Consider the following 22,382-nt stretch of genomic DNA (forward strand, 5'->3'; position numbering starts at 1 on the left):
TTTTACTTATAAATGATTACTGTAAAAAGGTACAAAAAATCCTAAGATCATGCCTGGTGAAAACTGCAGAAACTGTTTTTTTTTTTTTTTTTTTAACTCCAACAAGGTTTCAGAACTATCATACCAGCCAAAGAGATTATTTCTGAATGCTGCCTATATTTTTTATTTTCCATCATGCTTAGGAATTCTCTTTTATTTAGGTTGCTGTTATTAAGCGACCCTGAGGCGGACGCTGTAGCAACCCCTTGTATAGACCAAACAGAACTGCTCTTTGGGGATTCTAAGGCTGTAAATATTTATGGGAGCAGAAAACTTCAATTTTCTCCCTTGGAGCAGTTGGTGGGTTTGAACCACTGACCTTGTGGTTAACACTTAACCCACTGAACCACCAGGGCTCCTTAGTATGTAAATGGTACAAGGGGGCTTCAAAAAGTTTATGGGAAAATTCCATTATCTTTTAATTTCATTTTCCATGAATTTTTGAAACCCCATCATACTGCTTTTAAATTACAGTAAGATTCAAAGCTACAAATCATTCTGATTTCTGTATTCTAAGTTATGAATTCACTTTCCATTCCAATTTGCTTTACTAATGGGAAAAGAACAATACTATTTTGCAATCTTTAATAGAATGTGTATTTTCAAAATACACTGTAATACTCAATTTTTGGCTTTTCACTGGGAAACTAAAGTTTTCTGGAATTTATCTTATCAATCTTTGACTATGTTAAGAAAGGATGAAAGGAAATTTTTATTACACTCTGGTCATAAGAATGAACAGTGGGTAGTCTAGAAGGGATAGCTGTATGTTTATTTCCACAGACAATCTAAATGTTAGACCTACAGAATATATAGAGTACCATTATTTCTCTGGATCCCTGGAGTGGCACTGTATTATCAACATTAGACTGTGATCCACAAGGTCAGCAGTTCAAACCCACCAGCTGCTCCTTGGAAACACTATACAGGGTTGCTACGAGTTGAAACAGATTCGACAGCATTAAACAACAGCAATTATTTCTCTAGCTCTCAGTGAATTGTAGATACACGTATGTATCTTATGTTAATTCTTTTAGAGTTTTTATCTGCTTCCTAAAATTAGCCTTGGCTAATTTGGAAAACTCTCAACGAATTTAAAAAACACCTCAGACTGAGCTATTTGCAAGTATTTCATCATTGTGTGAACATTTAAGTAAATTAGTGTTTCTTAACTGAAAATGGATTTCTTTATATTGTACATTGTCCTCTGTTTTAAAAACAAACGCTGCTTTTTGGATACAGTTTCAGATTCTCACTGGGTTGTTGCTAGTTGCTGTCAAGTCAATTCTGACTCAAGGCTACCCCATGTGTGTCAGAAAACTGCATGAAATACGGTTTTGAGGCTGTGATTGTTTGTAAACAGATCACTAGGCCTGTTTTCCAAGGTGCTTCGTAGTAGGTTCGAACCACCAACCTTTTGGCTAGTAACTAACTGAGTGTTCAACTGTTTGCATTACCCCAGGGATGCCAAAAATTGTCTGTTTTTTTAAGATGCAAGTCAGAAATGTTGGTTTACCTTAGAAAAAATATAAAAGCAACATAACTTATATGTTATACCACCCAGATAAAACCAATTAACATTCTAGATATATGTTTTCCCTAATGCATGTAAAGAAAAAGCCATAATTTTGATGCATACACTTTGCTTGAATAAGTAAAACTTTATATGTTGCTTTGTACCTTGTTGCCATTTACTATCATTGAATTTAAGCCATTGCTTAAATTCCCAAAATTTAAATGACTTAAAAAATGATTCCCTTCCATTCCTACCTAAATCCACTGTCATCAAGTCTATTCCTATGCATAGTGAACTGACTCATAGTGATTTCAGAGTCTGTAAATCTTAACAAGAACAGAAAATCTCAACTTTCTTCCACAGAGGGGTTAGTGGGTTTGAATGCCAACCTTGCAGCTTAGCAGTACAGTGTTTATCTTAGTACTAACAGGTCCCTGTGAATCCTCTGATATTGACTGACCAAGCTTAATAATCAGTACACATCGTAGAATCCAGAGTCCTGATGTGGTGCTGTAGGATAATGCACTTGACCGCAAGGACAGCTTGAACTGCAAGGTGAGCAGTTCAAATTTACCGGCTACTACTCAGAAACCCGATACAGGGTCACTATGAGTTGGAACCGACTCAATGGCACTTAATAACAGTAACATAGTAGAAACCAAACAATGTAAGTAATAATAATAATCAAGACTGAAATTTTATTATGTAAAGAAATACTGTTAACAGTGGTAATGAGACCTCTGGATATTGTGATGTTAACTGGTTTTTCTTTGCTTGTATAATTTATACTTTTCAGCATTTTTCAAATTTTCTATAATGATCGACATTACTTTCATTTGTGAGTTGGGTGGTTTCAAGAGCAGATCAGATTTCCAATCAACAAGCCATACACATTTTGATTCATCTCATTGACTTCAGTCTCCACAAGGTAAGATCATTTCTTCTGCTTCCTGTCTGTCTTTCCTGTCGCTGTTCCTTTTTTCCCCTAGCCTTTCCAAACTTGGTCCTTGGGTAAATGTGGCCCTTTTAGGATCAAATGGTTGATTATTCTAAGGTGTGAATATGTCACTAGTGTTACTGCTCCCCTTATAGACATGAAGGAGATCTCGTAGGGTGGTGGGTTACGTGTTGGGCTAACTGCAAGGTCAGCAGTTCGAATCCACCAGCTGTTCCGTGGGAGAAAGATGAGTCTTTCTGTTCCCACAAAGATACAAAGCTTCAGAAACCCTATGCAGGGTCACTATGAGTTGGTACTAACTCAACAGCATGCAACAGCATACACATATCATCTGTTGTTTGGCTGAAAATGGAGCCATGTGTGTGAGGTCATCTTCAGGCCTGAAGGGCCATAGTCTAGAGTGGTATAGCCTTTATCACTTTTATAATCAGAAAAAAAGAAGAAAAGAAAGTCAGAATATAATTTCATACACATAACACACACAAAATTTCTAAGAGTAAAATAAAAGAGACTCAGGAATAAAGAAAAAAAGTCAAAAGGAACACCTCCCACCGGTCCCCCCGCCCCCCCACATTTATCTGGTTCTCTTGGCTGCACAAACTATGGGTAGGTTTTTCTTTATTCTTTTCTATATCTTAACAAGTTTCTTTGTCTACATAATTTTTTCCAATAATTTATAAATGTAATTTTCTTTGCATCCGCAGTCTTTTCTCTGAAGATTTATTACAGATTCTTGCTTACCTGAAAACTGGCTGTCTCCAAAGGACACAGTTTTCCCTACAAATTGTTAAGGAATGCTACTTTCTTTCCTATATGCCTGGTGTGGGGCTGTAGGATAAGCACTCTTCCTCAAGATCGGTTTGAACCACAAGGTTGGCAGTTCAAACTCATCAGCTGCTCCTCGGAAACCCTATACAGGGTTACTATGAGTCCAACTCCACAGCCCTTAAGAACAACAAACTCTAAGTATAAGGAGCCCTCGTGGCTCACTCATTAAGAAGAGTGAGGCTGATAACTTAAAGACTGGTACAAAAACCACCAGCAGCTCTAAGGGAGAAAAGACTTGACCATCTGCTCAGGTAAAGATTAACCCACTGCTGGTGAGTTGGTTCTGACTCATAGTAAGCCGACTGGGCAAAGTAAAGCTGTAAATCCCTAGGCTGTAAATCTTTATGGAAACAGACTCATCCTTCTCATATTTCTTCTGTGGAACGGGCTGGTGGGCTCAAACTGCCAAAACACAGTTCCTTTAAGATTCATGCATTAGATGACTATTCTAGTTCCCAGTGTTAAAAATCTTGATGGTTTTTCTTCAGTCACTGATGAGTGTCACAACAGGCTTGCTATCTTTTCACCTTTATTCCTTTCATTTCTCTTGATTTAAATATTCATGTGGACAACACAACCTCATGTCTTATGTCCACTCCTATGATTATACTTTAGGCTTTAAGATCTCAATTTTAAGCACGTTACAATTTGGACCCTTCCTATTGTCCCTAACACTAACACTCTTACTCTTCAAACAGAACCTACAGGTTATTAACTGTGTTGTTAATTATCATCAAGTTGGTTTCAACTCATAAAGACACTATGTAAGGTTTCCGACCTTGAGGTTAGCAGCCCAGTGCTTATTCTACAGTGCCACACCAGGACTCCCTATTAACCTGTCATTATCTTTTTAAACTTCTATCACTTATTTTAAATCTTCATTTTCCACCACTATAACCCCTGAGTTGCCTATTTCTCATTGTCAGCACTCACCTGACAAAACCCCAAGCCTGTTAAATGCAATTCTATGCCATACCTTTTACCAAGCAGCTATATATGATTGTTTGGGGGGGGAAATGTACAACCACACTGGTTGTTTTCACTTTAAATTCCTGACCACAAACCTCAAAGTGGGCCCTCAGTGCTGCCAGGCAATTCCACTGCTCCCCCTTACAACACAAGGCCTTGAAAGAGTTGACTATGCTTACCATCTCCATTTCCTCCCCCCACCCCCCCTTCTCTCAAGGGGACTCTGAGCAGGCTTTCATTCTCATTGCTCTTCGGAAACCACTCTAGTCTACATTGCCAATTGTCAGTGCTAGCAGTATTTAACAGGGTTGATTACTCTCTTTTCAAAACACTTTTCTTCACATGGCTTTGAAAACAGTGCATGCCTGTGTCTTTCCTCTTACCTTACTGGCCTTTCCACTTCATTCTCATCGGCCAGAGCTGCTTCCTTGTCCTCACCTCCACCCCCTAGGGCTCAGTCTTCAGACCTCTTCTTCTATCTATACCCCTTCTCTATATGAAGTCATCCAGTTGCCTGGTTTTAAATACTATACATAAGCTGATGGCATTTAAATGTATACCTTCCATCCCAATATAGAAATCTAGCACTTTATGCCCTGCTCACTGCACTTCATCTGCATCAGCCTTCTTGCTGTCCCTCCAACACACCCGGCATGCACCCACTTCCATGTGTTCACACTTCACGTTCCCTCTACCAGGAAGGCTCTTTCTCTGAACAATCTCAGACCTCACTCCTTCACCATTCACACCTCTGCTCAAATGTCAGGTTCTCCAGGGCCTTGCCAAGTCTTTCTACTATACCATGGCCTGCTTCATACCGCTTATCACCCCCGGAAATTATAGGATCTAGTTGTACATTCATTTGGGGTGGGGATTGGCCGCCATTGCTTACTTCCTGGCACAGAACAGACAACGAAACAGCACTCAGTGACTTTAAGATCCATTTAAGTTTTCTGGGTATCTCTGAGAAGCTAGATTGTGAGAACATTAAAATAGGTAAGTTATACATTTCAGTAATGTTGAAATATTCATATTCAGCAAGAATTACTTTTGTCATCAGAAAAAAGAAAAACAAATAACGAAAATGATAAGGTTTAAAATAATAAGCATCAGATGATGTTGTTGTTGTTAAGCACCATGGAATCAGTTCCGACCCATAACAACCCTGTACAGGGTTTCCCAGGCTGTAAATCTTTATGGGAGCAGAAAGCCTCATCTTTCCCCCGCAGAACAGCTGGTAATTTCGAACTACGGAACTTGCGGCTCACAGCCTGACTCATAACCACTACGCTACCAGATGATAAGTACCATATATTTATATAAATGAAAATTAAACAATAAAAACCTTGTGGGTCACAATAGCCCAATTCCATGTTGCATCTTCTCACTATGAATTAAGAACAGACAAAATGGCAGCTGCCAACAATAATAACTGAGAAAATATTTTATAAGTAGGTCTGTTGTTGTTGTTGTTAGGTGCCATCGAGTCGGTACCGACTCATAGCGAACCTTATGCACAGCAAAACGAAACACACTGCCCAATCCTGGGCCAACCTCACTACTGTTGCCACGCTTGAGTCCATCTATGCTGCCACTTGACCAATCCATCTCGTTGGGGGTCTTCCTCTCTTTCTCTGACCCTCCACCTTACCAAACATGATATCCTTCTCCAGCGACTGAACCCTCCTGACAATATGTCTGAAGTATGAGAGATGAAGTTTGGCCATCTTGGCCTCCAAGGAGCACTCTGGCTATATTTCTTCCAAAATGGATCTATTGGTTCTTTTGGCAGCCCTTTCAATATTCTCCTCCAACACCATTCTCTTGGCTGGCTGATTGTGTCTGTTTGAAGCACCGTATAGAAAGGAGTCCTAAAGTTAAATTAGATTCAGCAGCAAAGAATACCACAAGACGTCTTCCAGGAGAATGCAAGGGGTGGAAATGGTAGTATCTGTGCCAGATAATTCCATTTTTCTATACCACAGATACAGGAATATATAAAATATTGACTATGCCATGGACTCCCAAAAGAACAAACAAATCTGTCTTAGAAAAAGTACAGCCAGAATGCTCCTTAAAAGACAATAGTGAAACTTGTCTCACATATCTTGGACACATTATTAGGAGGGATTAATCCCTGAAGAAAGACATCATGCCTGGTAGAGAGTGAGCCAAAAAGAGGAAGACTCTCAACAAGACAAAGTGACAGTGACTGCAACAAGAGTCACAGACATACCTACTGTTGTGAGGATGGCACAGGACTGGGCAACATTTCTGTTAGACGTGGGTCACTGTGAACTGGAGTCAATGCAACAGCATTTAAGTACAACAGTATACTCAAGGCCTACCTGAAATGCCCATATATGAGGGAATTTTGAAAAGTTCATGGAAAAATGGAGTTAAAAAATAATGGAATTTTCCATAAACTTTCTGAAGTCCCCTCGTAGATGTCTAAATGAGAGCTCTCAAACTTACTAACAACCAAAAGGGAACTTCTAATCTGCAATCTCTTGTAAAACAAACAAAAGATGAAAAAATAAACAAAAACATTACTCTTCCTCATCTCCGTTCTTTCTTTAAGGACACCTTCATTCAATTAGCTGCTCCAATAAAAGTCAGGGCTTCTGAACAGTTCATTCCAGTCTGATCCCCTGCTGAGAATTTGCTTTTGCACCCCAAATACACTAAATAAAAATCCACATTTTAACAAGCTACCCAGGAATCAAATGGAATGAACCCATCTGGAGCCCTGGTAAAACTCCTAGAGTTAACCTTGATTCTCTTCTTTTACTCAAAACTCCTGACCCAAGAGCAAATCCTGTTAGCACTAGTCCCAAAGCATTTTCAAACGTTAGCTACATTTTCCCATTTCCAAGATTAGTACCTCAGGTGAAGCCACAATCGCCTCTCACTTGGCCCACTGCAATAACATTGCAGCTGGTCCGCTCATTCGTACTCTTGCCTCCTTACATTACCCAAATGATGTATAAGTCAAAAAGTGCCATTCCACTATGGCTTCCCACTGCATCTGGAATAAAATTCAAACTCCTAACTCTGACTTATTTTCCCTGACCTATTTGTACATCTTTATCTTAAGTCACTCTCCTTCCCCCTTGATTCTTATGCTGTAGCCATACTGGCTTCATTTCAGTAGTAAAGGTGTTTTTATGAGAGGGCTTTTATACAAGCTGCTCCTGAGACTAAATGTTCTTCCTCTGATAGACTCTTGTGACATTCAAATGTCATCTTAAACGCTCTCTTCAGAAGTCTTCTCTTACCACTGAAACAGCCTATCTGAACAACACTAGTTAGTACTTGATAACTACTTGATATTTGAATGGATTATTTATTAGTTCTTTATCTCTCTCCTCTACTATAGTGTAATATCAAAACATCAGACTTTGTCTTTTTCATCTTCCTGGTCAGAGAGCTGACTGCCCGTTGTTTGTGTACTTTTGTCTATGTGTGTTTGTTACATTCCAGTTAAAAAGTTCTATCTCTTCTCCCGCTTTGCCGTGCCTGAACCAGAGCGCATGTTTGACTTATTTATGTATTTATATATCCATTCATACTTGTAAAATAATTGAATGGGAATAGAATTAAATAAGAATCCCTAAAAAATATATGAATTTAATTTTTATTTAACTACATGCTGTGTCCTGATGTGGCACTGAAGGATAAGCACTGTATTGCGAGGTCAGTTTGAAACACAAGGTAGGCAGTTCAAACCCACCAGCCTCTCCCTGGAACTGACTCAATGGTACTTAACAATAACATATGCTGTGTATCAATTTTTCCCAGGCAGATTTAGGTACTGACTTTACAACAATGCAGAAAAGCAGTTTGCCATCATGGAGCTTGAAATAGACAAAAAGAAAGGCTATTCAGTAGGTTTATCTTTCTCCTGCTGTTGTCAGTGAGTGGATTCCAATGCACTGCAACCCTGTATAGGATTTCTGAGGCTGTAAACCTCTACAGGAGCAGAAAGACTTATCTTTCTACTGAGGAGCAGCTGGTGAGTTTGAACTGCCAATCTTTCGGTTAGCAGTCCAGTGTTTATGTTCAAACCCACCAGCTGCTCCTTGGAAACGCTAAACAGGATCGCTATGAGTGGGAACCAACTCAATGGTACTTAGTAACAACAGTGAGACAGAAAGACTGAAGAGTTGCTTAGGTGACATCATGAAGTCCTTTTAAAGAGTTTCTAAAGATAATAAGAGTCATTGGTGAGAAGCAAAGTATATGTTTGCTGCTTTGAAAACCTTCTCTCAATTCACCATAAATCAACACAAAGTCATTGATGAATTTTAAAGATCATTTTAGGCATGGTGTAAAGAAAAGTGTTAAGGGAGATGAAGAGGCCAACCTGTAGGCAGTAAAAGTCCAATTAGTCAGAATTAATAACAGTGGAAACAAAAATGGATTATTACAACCCTGCTACAAGGAGTTTTTGGAGTCCTGGTTTGGTGTTGTAGGATAAACAATGGACTGCTAACTGCAAGGTCAGGGGTTCTAACCCACCAGCCACTCCTTGGAAACTCTATACAAGGTCACTAATAGTTGACACCACCTTGCCAGCACTTAGCAACTACAACATAAAGGTTTCTGAGGCCCTGGTGTGATGTTGTAGGACAAGCACTGGCCTGCTAATCACAAGACTGGTGGTTCAAACCCACTGCTCTCTTTGGAAATGGAAATCCTACATGGGGTCTCTATGAGAAGGACCCTACCTGCAGCACTACAATAAACAGAATGGGTTTTATATAAGCAAGTAAGAATTAACAATACACTGCAGAATACAATGAACACTGAAAGCACAAGTAAAATGGCACCCATGTAGAAGTTATCCAATCTATCCGGGATTATATTTCACAGAGTAGACGGTATCTAAGCTGAACTTTTCCAAATATGAAGATGTCGAAAGATGGAAAAAAGGTATTACAGGTGTCATAAAAATTGTTTGCTTGTACAAACAAATTAAAAGGATTTTTTTTAAAAATCTGCATGTTTAATATGTTGGTGTTAAGTGCCAATGAGTGGCTCTATCAAGTTTCCAAGGAGTGGCTGGTGGGTTTGAACCTCTTGACTTTTGGGGTTAGCAGTCCAGTGCTTATCCTTTAGCACCTCACCATAATTCCTAAGGAGGCATAAAAATCCCATTATCTTTTCGCTTCATTTTTTTTTTTTCCAAGAACTTTATGAAGCCCACTTATATATGCATTCTATTTCTTAGACAAAATCTTAAAATTCTTCTTTTATGACTAATCTTAATAGACTAAACACCATCTATTAAAACATTTTTGTTCTATTCAGCTATAAGCTATAGTCTGCCCTCTAGTAGATGTTTATTATTATTACAAAGAGTTCTACTGAGAGTAAAATCATATGGGTAAATAAAATACATAGTCCAAGAGAAAAAAATGTGTATTTTTAAATAATCAAAGTTTGTTAAATAAAAGTACACATTATCTTATTATTCTGATAAATTACATCTGTAATAAAAATATCACAGATTAAGATAAACCTGAAGTAACTATACAATGTAATTCAGCAATTATTAAGAAATTAGGCACACACACACACATACGTATATACACCGGCACTATGGTAGTCACTGAAGAGACAAAGAGTTAAAAGACAAATCCTTCCTCAAGAATTTTATAACCTAAATGAGAGGAAAGACATAAATACACTTTGGGGAGTATTTGTACAGGATTTCTGCAATGATAATGTAATTTTGGAGTCCCAGCATGGCTGGCACCGTAGGATAAGCACTCGATCATAACGACGGTTTGAACTGCAAAGTCAGTGATTCAAACTCACCAGCCACTCCTCGGAAATGCCATACAGGGTTGCTATGAGTTGGGACTACTCGACAGCACTTAACAACAACAGCGTTGTTTTACATAGTAAAAATAGTTTAGCAAAACATGAAGAATAATCTTTTGTATTCAATAGTGCAAAATATATGTACCACAGGAATAGGGTTCTAACTATAGGTAATATATTTTATAGTGCCAATGTTTTGCTCTAAAGATACAATGTTGGATTAGAAAAGATTACTAGTGATTTGAATAATGAACTGAAAAATTTAATTGTTAAATACCAAAACACATCAAACTATAGGCAAGAAATACATGGCAACCAAAGAAGTGAAAAAAATAGGGAGATGAAAAAGAAGTAATCTACATAGAAGTCTGCAGACAATCAAAAGAAAACCAACATAGTAATTTTAGCTCTGTAATTTAAGTAGCATATTTATCACCTTTCTCTCACGTTAATTCTTGAAAATAACATCCTAACACTTACCTTACAACTATAAGCATGGCTATCAGAATTGAACAGATAGGATCTGCTATCATCAAACCAAAATTTTGCATCAGGATGGCAGATGCAATCACGCCGATACTCCCAAGTGTGTCTGCTAGAATGTGTAAAAATACGCCTAGAAACAAAGCATAATCAGAATAAAAATAATACCTTGTGACCAATTTAAAATATAAATCTTCCCTAGAACTATATTCTCAACTTTATATTTAAAACTAAACAGCAAATTGAAAAATCTGTAAGAACATAGATTCACTGTATAGTAATCACACAGCAGTATGACTTTACCAATTGAAATCATTTTTTCCATTTTGAAACCAGCTGGGAATAAAATATTTGACCTGTAAATTATACCTGCTCTAAGTGAACTTTCATCTTTTGATATAATGTACATGAAGAAGTACAGAAATAAACTGATTTTAAAAATTGCTTGTGCATACTCATATCTGGTCAAAGAGTTCAAGAGTTAATCATTTGTCACAGAAGGAAAAAAAAATTGCATTCAGCTAAAAGAGTAAGTCAAGAAACCATAAATTGCAAGCTACAAATATGTGTACACACAGAGCCCTCTGCTGGTGATTAAAACAATTACCACTAGAATTTCCTATGGACTCTATTTCTGGTAACATAGTGGTTACGAATTCTGGTAACATAGTGGTTATGAAATGGGTTGTGAACCTCAAGGTCAGCAGTTCGAAACTACCATCTGTTCCATGGGAGAAAGATGAGGCTTTCTGCCCCCGTAAAGATTTACAGCCTTGGAAACCCTGTACAGGATCACTATGAGTTGGAACTGACTCCACGGCACATAACAACGTATTTCTGGTGCTGTGGGATAAAGCACTGGACCACAAGGTCGGTTTGAACCACAAGGTTGGTGGTTCAAACTCACCAGCTGCTCCCTGGAAACCTTATACAGGGTCGCTGTGAGTCGGAACCGACTCAACGGTACTTTACAACAACCACATACTTCTGGTGTGGAACTGTGGGCTAAAGCACTAGACTGCAAGGTCAGTTGGAACCACAAGGTCTAGCTACTCCTTGGAAACCCTATACAGGGTTGCTAAGGGTCAGAACTGACTCATAGCACTTAACAACAATAATAATTCTGGTAAGGACTACTGGTGTGGTGCTGCGGGTTAATGTGCTCGACTGCAAGGCCTGTTTGAACCGCAATGTTGGCAGTTCAAGTCCACCAGCTGCTCCTTGGAAACCCTATACAGAGCCGCTAAGAGTCAGAAGTAACTTACAGCACTTAACAACAATAAAAATTCTGGTAAGGACTACTGGTATGGTGCCGTAGGTTAATGCACTGGACTGCAAGGCCTGTTTGAACTGCAATGTCAGCGGTTCAAGTTCACCAGCCACTCCTCGGAAACCACATACAGGGTCGCTATGAGTCAGAACTGACTTGACAGAACTTAACAACAACATAGTTCTGGTGTGGCTCTATAGGATAAGCACTGCACCACGAACCACAGGTCAGTGGTCAAATCCAACTACTATACAGGGTCACTGTGAGTCAGAACCAACTCGATGGCGCTTAACAACAACATAATTCTATTGGTGTTGCCCTGTAAGATTAACACTAGTCAGGTGGATTTGGCAGTTCAATCCTACCAGCCACTCCTGGAAACTTTATAAAGGGTCCCTATGAGGAGGAATAGGGACACTTAACGACAACAAAATTCTACTGGAGTCCTGGTGTGTCACTGTACAATAAGCATTGGACTGTCAACTACAAAGTCAGTCGTTCAAATCCACTAGCTGCTCCTCGGAAACCCTACCAAGAATGGCTATGAGGTGACATGGCACTTAACAACAACCACAAATAATCCTATTAATCATGTTGCTGTTGTTGTTAAATGCTGTCGAGTCGGTTCCAACTCAGTGACCCTATGTAAGGCTTCTGGTGAGGAGCAACCGGTGAGCCTGAACCGGTGAGCCTGAACCACTGACACCTAGCAGTTCAAACCGACCTCGCAGTCTATCACATTAACCCTCAGTACCACACCAGGACTCCATTAATCCTGGTATATATTCATTTTCCTTAGGTTTTTGTTACCTAAGATTAAAAACTAAACTCACATGCAATGCAAAAGGAAGCAGGGATCCAAAATGTTTTAAAATAAATATGAAATACATTCTGAATGTTAATTATTTTATTAAATGTTAAATTGGTTGTTGCTGCTGCTCTTGTTAAAGTGTCATCGAACAGGTTCGACTCATAACAATCCTGTATAGGGTTTCTGAGGCTATAAATCTTTACCTGAGTAAAAAGTCTAATTTTTCTCTAATGAAGTGACTAATGAGTTCAACTGTCAACCTTGCAGTGTGCAGTGCTTAATCTACGGAGCCACTGTGCTCCCATTAAATTGGTAGGACATTGATATGCTAACTGCCTAAGAAGCTAGATATAGTATTGGTGGTGGTGGTGGTGGTTGTGAGTTACCGAGTCATGTCTAACTCAAGGTACTCTGTACAAGGATTTCAAGGCTGTGAATCTACAATGCTACCAGGGCTCCTTAGATAGAGTATCTACATTTAATAAATAATGGTTTCATAGAAAACCATTAAAATTTCATTAAAAATTAAATTTTATATTTTTGGAATGTTGCAATGAATATTAATTCTTCAACATTTCAGTGTTTAATAAGTAAAATTTACCATATAGCAAGCATTGTCTCCTAAAAAGAATTCAACCACGCGTTTCTAAAAATAGAACATTCTTCAGTAGCATCAACTATGATTGTTGTTGGTGAAATGCCATAGATGTGAATCTGACTCATAGTGACCCTGTATAGGGTTTCCAAGGAGTGGCTGGTGGGTTTGAACCACTAACATTGCAGTTAGCAGTTCAGTAATTATCCTACAACACCACATCAGAACTCTATCAATTATGATATCTATAAAGAAACAGCTAGAATATAAAAAGCATGTCAATTTTTAAAGGTAAACTCAAAATTTACTTAAACTTGAAAACACTTTATGTTCAGAAACTTAGCTTATTAAAAAACCACAAGCACACACACACACCACTTTCTCTAGGGTTGTTGTTGTTGTTGTTGTTAAGGGCCATCGAGTCGGGTCCGACCCATAGCGACCCTGTACAGGGTTTCCGAGGGTGTAAATCTTTACGGGAGTAGAAAGCCTCATCTTTTCCGTAGCGTAGTGGTTCTCTAGGGTGAGCATTATGAAATAGCACAGAATTAAGTTTAATAAGTGTTGCAAACAAGGAAGGGAAGAAAAATATGCTCTAGGTGCAGCTCAAACTAATGGCTTTGGCATCCCTGGCAGATACATATACTAAGTACTGACTTGGTGCAAAAGCTTAAGCATTTAACTAGTAACCCAAACCTTAGTGGTCCACACCCACCCAGAGTCCCCTCAGAAGTCAAGCCTGGCAATCTGTTTCCAGAAGTTCACAGCCTTGAAAACTCTACTCTGTTATGTTGGGTCACTAGGAGTCATCAATAACAACAACAAAAGCAAATGTTGGAACAAGTTTACGTTTTAAAAATGAATCAAACAAAAGATATTTATCATCTAAGTAGACTGAGTATTCCTCAACTACAAACTCCTGAGTGATATGTGCTTTTAAAACTTTATATTCTTCAATCATTATTTTTGGCAGATTAGAAATTAACAATGACAACAACAAAACAAACCCTACACATTAAAAGGAAAAAGAAAAAAATTACTTTGTTCTTGATTTTCCTTATATAGGGATGTCCCTGGCTGCATCTCATCTGCTGACCTAAAAACTAATTTCAGTAGCAAGTGTCACTAAGCCCTTATTTTCTAGTAAGTCTTTAAGATGAAAAATGTAAACTAAACAAAGAAGTATAAACTATATTGTTTAGTCAACTTCGACTCATAGAGACCCTATCTAGAGTGGCTTCAAGACTAAATCTTTCTCTCAAGGAGTGGCTGGTGGGTTTGAACCACTGAATTTGCAGTTAGCAGTTCAGTGATTATTCCATAGCACCACCAGGGGTTCAGTCACCACAAATTGATGGATACTCAGAAAATACAAATGAATTTTCACAACAGATTTAAAAGCAGCAGTTGTGGTAGTGCAGTGGATTAAGCACTGGGCTTCTTAATCCACCGCTGAAAGGTCAGCAGTTGGAACTTACCAGCTGTTCCATGGGAGAAGGATGAGGCAGATTGCTTCTGTAAAGGATTTGTAGCCTGGGAAATTTTATGGAGCAGTTCTACTCTATCCTGTAGGGTTGCTATGTGTCAGAATTGGCTCAATGGCTGTGGGTTTGATTTATATAAGTGATGTTGTTGTTGCCATCAAGTAAATGCCATCTCTTGGAGACAGCAGGTATGCAGAACAGAACTGCTCCATGAGGTTTCCAAGGCTGCGGCTTTTCGGAAGCAGATCATCAGGTCTTGGGTGGCTGAAACCAACAACCTTTTAGTTAATAGTCTGAGCACTTAACCATTTGTACCAGTCAGGTACTCTTAAATCAATGTTGTTGTTAAGTGCCACTGAGTCAGGTGACTCACAGCAACCCCTGTATAGGGTTTCCACGGAGCACCTGGGAGTTTGAACCATTGGCCTTGATGTTCAAACCGACCTTGCATTCCAGTGCTTATCCTACAGTGCCACACAAGGACCTATATAAAAGATCATTAGGTAGGCTACTTGTGGTAATTTCCAAAAGTTGAAATAAACCTTCTATCAAGACTTATTTATACCACTTGATATAAATACATCAGATATGCATTACTACAAGCTATTTCAATAAATCTTGTTCTAAAACAATTCTATGTATTTTGCAAGTTAAAAACTGGTGACTGGAATATACATTTAATTCTACTGAAATTGAACTCCACATTATAGAGGAGCATATTCACAGGGGAAAATAAAACACAATTGTCTTTATCAAAAATGTTGTCATTAAATGCCGTCAAGGTGGTTCCTACTCATAGTGACCCTGTGTAGTGTTTATGAGGCTGTAAACCTTTGTAGGAGCAGAAAGCCTCGTCTTTCTCCCAAGAAGAGGCTGGATGGCTCGAACCACCAACCTTGTAGTTTGCATTCCAGTATTTATCAAAATAGTGGAGAAAAATAGGTGCAGTCAAGATTGGATCATAGTCTGTTGAGAAAGTCAGAAGGATGTCAAAAGTTAATAAAGGCAGGAAGACAGGGAGACAGCAGTTAGGAAATCCTGACAATAAAATATAAATGAAAACTCACAGCCAAAGACTAGTTCTCATCTCAAAAAGGAAACTATTATAGTTGATGGACAAGACTGGTTTTCTGTGGCTTCTAAATTTTGACAACATACCATTTCATGTACTAGATAAACTCCTGTTTAGATATCATCAATTGATGGTTACAGGTATGACTAATGTCTTACACTGAATTCTAATTTTTTAAAATTTTTAAAATTTAAAATCTCTAAAAATTTCCATAAGATAAATACATTTCAAATATTATTCTTGGAAAACTACTTTATAGTGCTTTACAGGCAAGCATAGTTGTATACTATGAGTATTTGAGAAAACTGTAAGTGGCAACCAAAAGAATTATCTGCTGATAAACTTGATATATATAAATAATCTTTAGGACGGTAAACATATTATTTAATAATTAATTTTTGTGCTATTAGAAATATACACAGCAGAACATACATCAGTTCAATAATTTCTACATATACAATTCAGTGACACTGATTACACTCAAGATTTACAACCACTGTCACCCTCCTTTTCCAAATTGTTCCTCCACCATTAACATAAATTCACTGTCCCCTAAACTTCCTACCTAATCATTTGAGTTGCTATAGTTCTTTTAAAAAATACAATACTTAAGAGAGACAGTCTTTACTAATTAAGTTAAACTACTGCTTGTTTTTAAGAAGACTTTAAGGGATATTTTTGGTTTAAGGTTTAAAGATTATCTCAAGATAATATGTAGTTCTAAGGGTTCATCCAAATTCAGTGGGTCAAGAAAGTCTGGATTCCAAGAAAATATTAAATACATTTTCCCCCTTTTGATCAGGATTCTTCTATACTATCTTTGATCAAAATGTTCAGTAATGATAGCTGGGTACCATTCAGTTCTTCTGGTCTCATAGCAAAGGGGCAAGTTGTTCATGGAAGCAATAAGCTACACAAGAAGGCTAACATTTTAAACGTAAATACCATGCTCTATGTGTTTATCTTAAAGGAAAAAAACTTCAGGCAACTCAAAACTATGAAACCAGTTTCATAAAGCTAATAAACAAAAATACAAATTTCTTGTCATACCTTGTAAAATCTGTCTGCTGGGGCCTGATGTTTCTTTTAAGGAGGGACCATCTGTAGAGAGTTAAGTTAAATTATTTAAAAATATGTCTTCAATTCCTGATTCAGATCTTTGCAACTGATAGTATTTCTCATTCAAACATATCATGAAGAGTATAGGACTATATAGCCACAAAAGACCTACAAAATTAATTATTTTTAATTTAACATAGTAATTTAGTGAAGACAAATACAGGCAATTTCAAAATACATCAAGGGTACAGAATATTTAGGAACTTATTACATTAAACAATCTGGTCAAAGGTACAGTAATTAAAAACACTGTGAAAGTCCTCTCTAAAATTAATAAAATACCTTAAAACATAGCTTGTTATATTAATTTTAAGGAGCCCTGGTAGCACAATGGTTAAGCACTCAGCTGCTAACTGAAAAATTGGCAGTTCAAACCCACGCAGCAGCTCCATAGGAGAAAGACCTGGTGATCTGTTTCCATAAAGATTACAGCCAAGAACCGGAGTTCTCATCTATCACACAGGATTGCCATGAATCAAAATGGACTTGATGGCACCCACCACCAACATGCTAATTTTACAATGGGAAAAGTTCTCAAACTTTAAATCCCTTGCTTAAAGTTGCAAAGCTCAAGAAATGAAGCCAGGACAGCAGCCTGGATAACTGACTCTGGCAAACAGTAGTTCCCACCAGCTTCTAGATGGGTGTGGTAAGCTTTCCACACACAAGAAAGGAAAATACTTTTGTTCACTTTGGCTTGCTGATGAAAAGGTGAAAAAAATTTGCATTTTTACACTTAAATACCCTGAAGATTACTACTCTACTTTAACATTAAAGCCAAAAATATAGGTGGTGGTAGTGGTGTGCCCTGGGTCGATTCTTACTCATAATGACCCAACATTGTGTTTCCGAGGCTATAAATCTTTATGGGAGCAGAAAGCCTCATCTTTCTCCTGTGAAACGGCTGGTAGTTTCTAACTGCTGACTCTGAAGTTAGCTACCTGAATCATAGCCACTACACTACCAGAGCTCCTTAAAAATATAGGTAGCAAGGTAGAAGATTAGCAACATTGATTTAAATGAGATCAGCAGGAGGACTAACAAGCTAGCTTAATGATCATGAGGAACAGAGATCTTGCCTGGAGATGCAGTTCTTGGCCCACAGCTCCAAAGGGCCAATAAACCCTCGTCACTAGAGCTTCATAGAGCACTGTAACAATGCCAGGGAAGCATGAATATAAGCATAGAGCTGCACAGTGATTTTTGTCTGGGTATGTGGCATTGCTATATGAGAGGAAGAGACAGTTGCCCTGAAAATCCTGCTTATAAGTAAAAAACATAACTGCTCTAAAAATCCAGATTTTGATCAAGGCACCAGGTTAAACAGATTTCTATCTATAGGTAGCAAGTAAGGATATGGACATTTTTAATACAATTATTTTGAAGGTATATTCTGTTATACTATTAAAATATATAACACAACATAAATCACATCTATATAAAATTTGAAAATCCTCTTGGACATAGAATTTGACATCCATGGCAAAGACATACTAGCTGTGACCAAACCCCTATCTTCCCCCTCTTAGGTATATAGCCAAAATACATGACTCCCTTCATTTTGTTGTTGTTCTTAAGTGCCATCAAGTCGATTCCAACTTATAGTGATCCTGTAAAGGGTTTCCGAGGAGCAGTTGGTGGATTTGAACCGCCAATCCTATGGTTAGTAGTTCAGTGCTTATCCTACAGTGCCACACCAGGCCAATGTGACTAAGCTCTGGACAAAGAAATGTGAGAAGCAATGATTTCTAAGGCCATAAGAAGGCCCCACGTGATCTATGTACTCGTTCTTCCAGCGGGAAGCAGAGAAGCTAGTGGAGAATTTACAAAGGCCTGCAGATTAAGAGAAGTCCTGGTGTAACTCTGAGGGCCAAGCACAAGATGTGCTGTTCAAACCTATCAACTACATACAGAAGAAGGTCTGATCCCAGATTGTCATAAGAACAGGGCCCCCACTCTATCCCATCAATCTAAGAGCAAGAAATAGAATTAGAATGCTTCAGTCTCTGAGATTTATGCTGCCCACTGTCCCTGCCCTCCTTTTAAAAATACAGCTAGCTTTATTCATAATGTGGCATTCAATAAATATGAAGTTCACAATGTTTCCCAGAAAGACTAAAGTGTCTCTTAAGATCAAAACAGAATCATGGCTATATATATTACCTTTATGTCTCTGATTAGCTTATATAAAACTTAAGGCAGAATAATAGGTAAGACCATGTTTGAATCCTACTTTTTCTCTTTTCTAGTTAATTATATCTTCTTTTTTTGCTTCAGTTACTATTTATAAAATGCATTAGAGTAGGAAGAAAGGCCTGGTGTTTCATTTATGAAAAAAAATAGACAATGAAAGCCTTATGCAAACAGTCCGATCCCATTCTATATGGGTTTGTCATGAGCAGGGGGCCAAATCGAAAGGCAGCTAACAATCTAAAGACAAATCAAGTTGGATTACCCAAACAGCTTCTACCTACTAATCTATACTCTGGAATTTCATGACTAAACAATTTTAAATAAATATTATTTGGGTTGAAAAATACTGTATAACTTAGTACTCAATGCGATAAAGTTAAGCACAAAGATTTCTAAGTGAACCGTCAAAAAGCAAAATAATAATGCTAAAGTTTAAAAACCCTATTGTAGTTTCACAACTGTATATAATATAAACCATGGGAGAAAGATGAAGCTTTCTGCTTCCATAAAGGTTTTCAATGTTGAAAACCCTATACAGGGTTGCTATGAACGGGATCTTACATGATGGCACACAACCATCACCATCAAATAATATAAAGGGCCTGCGGTAGCAATGGTAAGGAGCTCTGGTAGCGTAGTGGTTACGCATTGGGCTGCTAACCTCAAGGTTAGTAGTTCGAAACTACCAACTGTTCCGTGGGAGAAAGATAAGGCTTTCTGCTCCTGTAAAGATTTACAACCTCGGAAACCCTACGCAGGGTTGCTATGGGTCAGAACTAACTCCACGGCACACCACCAGCCAGCCAGGTGGCGGTAGTGAGTATATGCCTTAGAGTCGGTTCAAACTCAGTGACCCTGTATAGCTGTAAATCTTTACAGGAGCAGAAAAGCCTCATCTTTATAAAAGCTTCTTATAAAAGATCTGGTTATATTTTTAAAAGTCATGATTTTCAGTTGCCAAATGATCCTCATTGACTAATAACTCATTCAAAAGGGTGGCATTTTATTATGGATACATTCACTGTCTTATACTGATTGAACTCCATAATATAGTACAGATAAACTAGGCTTGGGAACAATTTAGACATTTGAAAGGAAATTGACTACACTATCCTTTAAAGCCTGTTTCAAGTAGGAAAGGAGTCTCTATTATAATTTGTGTTTGTTGAAAGGGCTGCCAATTTGGACACTCTGTAGACTGTACTCACCATGAGAATGGAAGTGTCCATGAGCATGATCATGGCTATGTGCAGCACCGTGCTTCAATTCATGACTGTGCCCATGATCTCCGTGGCCATGTGCATGATCTAGAGCACCATTAAAGAGGGAGTGACTGTGTCCATGGCCTACAAAACAGTATCAGAACAGAAGGTGTGTAAAAACCTAGGTGCAGAAACGGTTAAAGCAATCCTGACATCAGTACAAAAAAAAAAATCAGCTCTCAAACCATTTTCAATTTAATAAATATTCACTTATAAAAAGAGTTCTTCATTCATTAAATAATATTGACAGAACTCCTAATATGGAATCCAGGAACAAAATGAAAGCATGGAAGGAAGTAAATGGCCTTACTAAAGAAGATAGTTAAGATGAGAAATTGAGAAATATTGAAAGATATTAGTTACACACACTAACATAGATAAAACAAGATGCATGCATATGATTGCACTGAAGCAGAGGCAGAGAGATGCTATACCTACTAAAAGTCAAGATTAGTAAACTTATATTAAAGCAGATAGAATCCTTACATAGACAAAACCAAAAACAAAATGAATACACTTCTCCATAAACCCAAACCAAATCCACTGCTGTCTAGTTAATTCTGATTCATAGCAACTCTATAGGAGTCAGCAGAACTGATTAATAGGGTATCCAATGCTATCATCTTTATGGAAGCAGATGTCATAAAGCTGATCTTACAGAACAGCTGTGGGTTTGAACCACTGACCTTCTGGCTAGCAGCTGAATGTTTAGTCAGGAGGCCACCTGGGGTCCTCCAAAATTAAACCATCAGGAAAAAAAAAAAACCCAAGGTCCATCTTATAGAAGCTTTTCTGAAGCAAAGAAAAAGTCTGGAAGCTACCCAGAGCAAAAATATCACTTAGAAACACTTCATCACTTCAATCTTAAATACCAACAAATCAAACTTTTGTTGTTGTTAAGCTGTTTAGTGCCATCTAGTTGGTTCTGACCCATAGCGACCCTTATAGGGTTTTGCACTGTTGTTAAGTGCCATTGAGTCAGTTCTGACCCATAACGACCCTGTATAGGGTTTCCCAGGTGCAGCTGGTGAGCTTGAACCACTGACCTGTGGTTCAAACGACTTTGCAGTCTAGTACATTAGCTCACAACACCTTATCAGGAGTACACATATTAAATAATAGCAAATCATAATATGGGGAGAGCAACTTCCAGAACAGAGCTTCATAAACTAACTCTCTCACTAAAGCAACTAAAAAGCAACCATTTTAATTAGCCATAGCCACAGAATCATCTGCCCAAGAGAAATTACTGAGCCTCTGTAAGACAACGGGGCCTCTGACATTTTAACTTGGAGTGATTCTCATTTTTCCTATCTCCAAGCTCAGTTTCAAGGTTGTCAAAAGTCAATGCACAGCATCTCAGGAAAAGATCTGATCTCTTTTGGAGCGCCTCTAAAAATCCCATCTCCTGTGATTTTAGTTGGAAAACAAAAGCTGAACTAGAATTGAAAAGGAAATCCTATTATAAATGACCATATATGAAATGATGATATACAAATCTGAAAATGATCATATAGTTCTGAAAATCTTTTAACATATTTCTGAGGATCCAAAAGGCTGAATTTGTGCAGGAAATGTTTTAGAAGAAATCATAGGATATATTTTAGAAGAAATCACCAGCTACCCATCTTTTATTGGTCTTGATGTCCTTATTGTATAAGCAATATGTCGAAGCTAAGGCCAACTTGTAAAGTATCTTTAGTTTGAAGGAATGCTTTATTACACAGACATGTCCCCTGGCAAAGGATAGAAGGCATTCAGGAAAGTCATTTAAGGTGATATTTTGACTAATGTTTGACTGATCGCTAAATTATATTGACCCTGAAAAGCCAGGCTAAAAAATAAAAGAGTTAAATTTTTTTTAATTACAAAAGAAAAGGGAAAAAAAAAAGGCTAGCAGAGAACTCAATGGTCATATACTGCATGAAATATGGACTTTTCTGAATTAGTCTAG

General features: G+C 37.9%; 1 protein-coding gene across 1 annotated transcript in view; it reads right to left on the reverse strand.

Moving 5' to 3' along the window:
• The window catches only part of SLC30A7 (solute carrier family 30 (zinc transporter), member 7), an 88,983-nt gene that overhangs the window by 36,091 nt on the left and 30,510 nt on the right, over positions 1-22,382 (reverse strand). The window contains exons 6-8 of the mRNA XM_006830908.1: positions 20,375-20,512; positions 16,905-16,955; positions 10,620-10,755 (exon numbers count right to left, since the gene is read on the reverse strand). Of these exons, the coding sequence (XP_006830971.1) occupies positions 10,620-10,755; positions 16,905-16,955; positions 20,375-20,512 (325 nt within the window). The remainder of the gene's footprint in view (positions 1-10,619; positions 10,756-16,904; positions 16,956-20,374; positions 20,513-22,382) is intronic.

Source organism: Chrysochloris asiatica, unplaced genomic scaffold (genome assembly GCF_000296735.1).
Source record: "Chrysochloris asiatica unplaced genomic scaffold, ChrAsi1.0 scaffold00002, whole genome shotgun sequence".
Taxonomy (NCBI): Eukaryota; Metazoa; Chordata; class Mammalia; order Afrosoricida; family Chrysochloridae; genus Chrysochloris; species Chrysochloris asiatica.